Source organism: Octodon degus, unplaced genomic scaffold, assembly GCF_000260255.1.
Source record: "Octodon degus isolate 3935 unplaced genomic scaffold, OctDeg1.0 scaffold00033, whole genome shotgun sequence".
Classification (NCBI taxonomy): Eukaryota; Metazoa; Chordata; class Mammalia; order Rodentia; family Octodontidae; genus Octodon; species Octodon degus.
Genome location: NW_004524609.1, coordinates 8,161,080 through 8,164,187, shown reverse-complemented (window position 1 = coordinate 8,164,187; position 3,108 = coordinate 8,161,080). Strand labels below are relative to the sequence as shown.

The 3,108-nt window shown below is 39.4% G+C and overlaps 1 protein-coding gene across 2 annotated transcripts in view; it reads right to left on the bottom strand.

Moving 5' to 3' along the window:
• Positions 1-3,108, bottom strand: part of LOC101562973 (ATP-binding cassette sub-family A member 8-A-like) — a 78,069-nt gene that overhangs the window by 48,193 nt on the left and 26,768 nt on the right. For both annotated transcript variants that reach the window (XM_023714152.1, XM_023714153.1), the window contains exons 12-15: positions 2,354-2,464; positions 1,669-1,844; positions 745-864; positions 412-550 (exon numbers count right to left, since the gene is read on the bottom strand). In XM_023714152.1, coding sequence (XP_023569920.1) covers positions 412-550; positions 745-864; positions 1,669-1,844; positions 2,354-2,464 — 546 coding nt within the window. The remainder of the gene's footprint in view (positions 1-411; positions 551-744; positions 865-1,668; positions 1,845-2,353; positions 2,465-3,108) is intronic.

The following is a 3,108-nucleotide window of genomic DNA, read 5'->3' as shown; positions in this document are numbered from 1 at the left end:
TATATATATATTTTTTTTTTAAACCGGGGATTGAACTCAGGCCCTTGCGCTTGCCAGGGAAGTGCTTATTCTACTGAGCCATCTCCCCGGCCCCTGTGGGCATGTTTTTGACATAGAGAAATACCAAATTACAAATATTAATTGGTCATGCATTCATGAGCTGTGATTTTTCCCACTTTATTTCATTCAATGAAGAATGCATATTCTTTTGAATATCTCATTAATATGCAGCCAGTAAGCTTCTGGGTTATTCTATCATGTGCAGTCCCAGCGACCACAGCAGGAAAGGCTATAGATTTTTAAACATTTTGTGAGCAGGACCTCCTGGTCCTGGTTCACAGGCTCCATTCAGGTAAATACTCTCAAGGCTCCACGAGCTCTTGGGGTGATCCTAAGGAAATCGGCAGGTACCGGCCAGGATGTCTGCCTCATCCATGAACTGGGTGCTGAAGAGAATCACGCGGTCGGCTTTACGCTCTTTCAGAAAGTTCCAGATGCGATGCCTGGAGAAGGGGTCCAGCCCTGCTGTGGGCTCGTCCAGGAGGAAAATCTGTGGAAACATGAAAGCTCTGTCGGCATACAATGGAAGCAATCTCCACAGACAGTGGCTATAATTTCCAAAGATTGTAGTGAGAGTATTACTCTCATATTTAGTATTCTATTATGTAATGCTCATCACAAAAATTCTTTGCAAAGAAAGAAAGTTTTTAATTTGGATTCATGCACAAACGTAGCGCGACCTACCCGAGGATCTCCCAAAGTGGCAATCCCAAAGGTGAGTTTTCTTTTCTGTCCCCCACTTAAGTTCTCAGCGAGACTATCCTGAATAGTCTTCATCTCCAATTCCTGCAAAACTCTTTGCACCTAAACAAAGTCAGCATTCACTATAACTTATTTTTTTTACAGTAAACTTCAGTAAGCAGTATATTAACAAGAATAGCTTCAAATAGTCCTTGACACTAGACATTTATTTATTTCCTCTTTTTTTTTTTTTTTTTTTTTTTTTTAGGGAAGGGTCTACAGGGTGTTCAGGGTCTCACTACTAGATCAGACTCATAGTGATCCGCCTGTTTACAGCCTCCCAAGAGCTGGGATTATAGGCATGCGCCACCCGCCCAGTCTCAATCGCCATCTCTGCGCTCCCTGGCAGCAGGGCCGGCATAGCAGGCCCGGGGATCCTTTTTGAGATAGGGTCTCACTATGTAGTTCAGGCTGGTCTTGAGTTCACTTTGTAGCCCAGGCTGGTCTTAAACTCACAACCACCCTCCTGTCTGAGCTTCCTGAATACTGGGATTACAGGTATGCACCACCTCACCCTCCTAGCCTTTTAAAAATCCCTGGTGTTATAAGGCACAATGGCTATATTCATGGGCAGTATCTGGGTTTGCATACTAGCTCATGTATATGCTATAATTTTAGGTAAATTATTTGTCCTTCTTATATATCAACCTGATGCATAAAATGGAGACAATATTTTCTGGAGAGTTGTCAAGATTAAAAGATCTAGAATAGTTAAAGCTAATGGCAGAATCACAAGTTATATATGTATTTCATACTATTCTTTTTAGGGTTTTTTTTTCTAACATTAGTGTATTCTCTGCACATAGACAATGAATCAAAGCATCAGGGTAAATTGGACTAGCTGACTAGCATGTGTCTTGATTTTACCTCATTATCAACTTCATGCGGCTGAATTCCTTTTATTTTTGCGAACAGCCTGAGATTTTCTCTCACAGTGAGGAAGTCAAATTGTACATTCACTTGTGGACAGACTCCAGTGAGCTTGCTGATATTTTCTAAATCAGTCATTTCAGAAAGTTTATTGTCATAAATAGCAACCCAACCTATAACCAGAGGATAAATGTCATTATCAGGACAATATAGTGTCCATAATTTAAGACACTTTTATAGTTTTGAAACGTTACCAAAAAAATTGAGTATATGATCTTATCTTCAGTTGTCATATGATTGATATATTGCGAATTTTTCATGCTAGGGATCTATTTCACCTGTGTGGAGTTTGAAAATATGGCCACATCCCCCTTCCACCATCATGAGGGGAAGTTAGTTTCTCTATCCCATGCATCTAGTACCAGTCATGTGACTCGCTGTGTGAAAGGAGCTCTTAACAAAACCTTTCCAGTTAAGGGGTGACAGTGTTTCTCCACCAAGTTCTGTTTTGCAGCTTAAAATCCTGAGAGAGTCCATTGTGAAAAATCAAACTCATCTCTTATAGGAAGAGAGAGAGAAAAAAAAATAAAGAGGAGGAGGGAGAGAAAGAAGATGACGAAGAAGAGGAAGAAAAAGAGAAGGGAGGGGAGAGAAGAGAAATCAATTCTGAGGAAAGCCTTACCTTTGGTAGGAACACACATCCCAGTAAGAATGTTGAGCAGTGTTGATTTGCCAGCTCCATTGTGACCAAGCACTGTGGTGATCTGCCCTTCATAGATGTTAAATGTGAGATCTGGGAAGAAAGCCAGGAAGGAAGAACAGGAGGGAAAGAGAAGGAAAACAAAAACTTCCATACCCAGACAGGAGTCATAAGGAGCCTCTGCACGGCCTATCAGTCGCAGCTATACCGCTACGGTTTCTAACAGTCTAAATTCACTCATTTGTTAAATCACACTTAATACGGCCATAGTCCCCTTCTGCAAATTTCAGAAGTATACGAATTTAAAGAAATTAAACAGGTTTTACATGCCTAGATTCAACAGCATTGTCAGGCCTATTAAATCCACTTCATAATAATTTAATAAATAAATAAGGATCAGTAATAAGTTACTATAGAGCTAAAAGCCCTATAATCCACATATATTTTCACCTTCTCTCTAAAGCAAAATACATACAATCTTAAAAGATGGCTCTCAGGCTACATTATAAAACAAAATAAGAGCTACAGGGAAAAGACATTATATATCACATGGTAGTTCTATTATATATTGTAATTCTTTCACATATGTGGAATTCCAAAATTATTCCAAACAAAGACAGTAGTGCAGTTGGATGGAAAATTGATCATGAGATTCAAACACTCATTGGCAAAGTCTAAAATAAATCTACCAATTGCTTACCAAGGGAAAAGTCAGTTAAAAAATCAAGACTGTCATG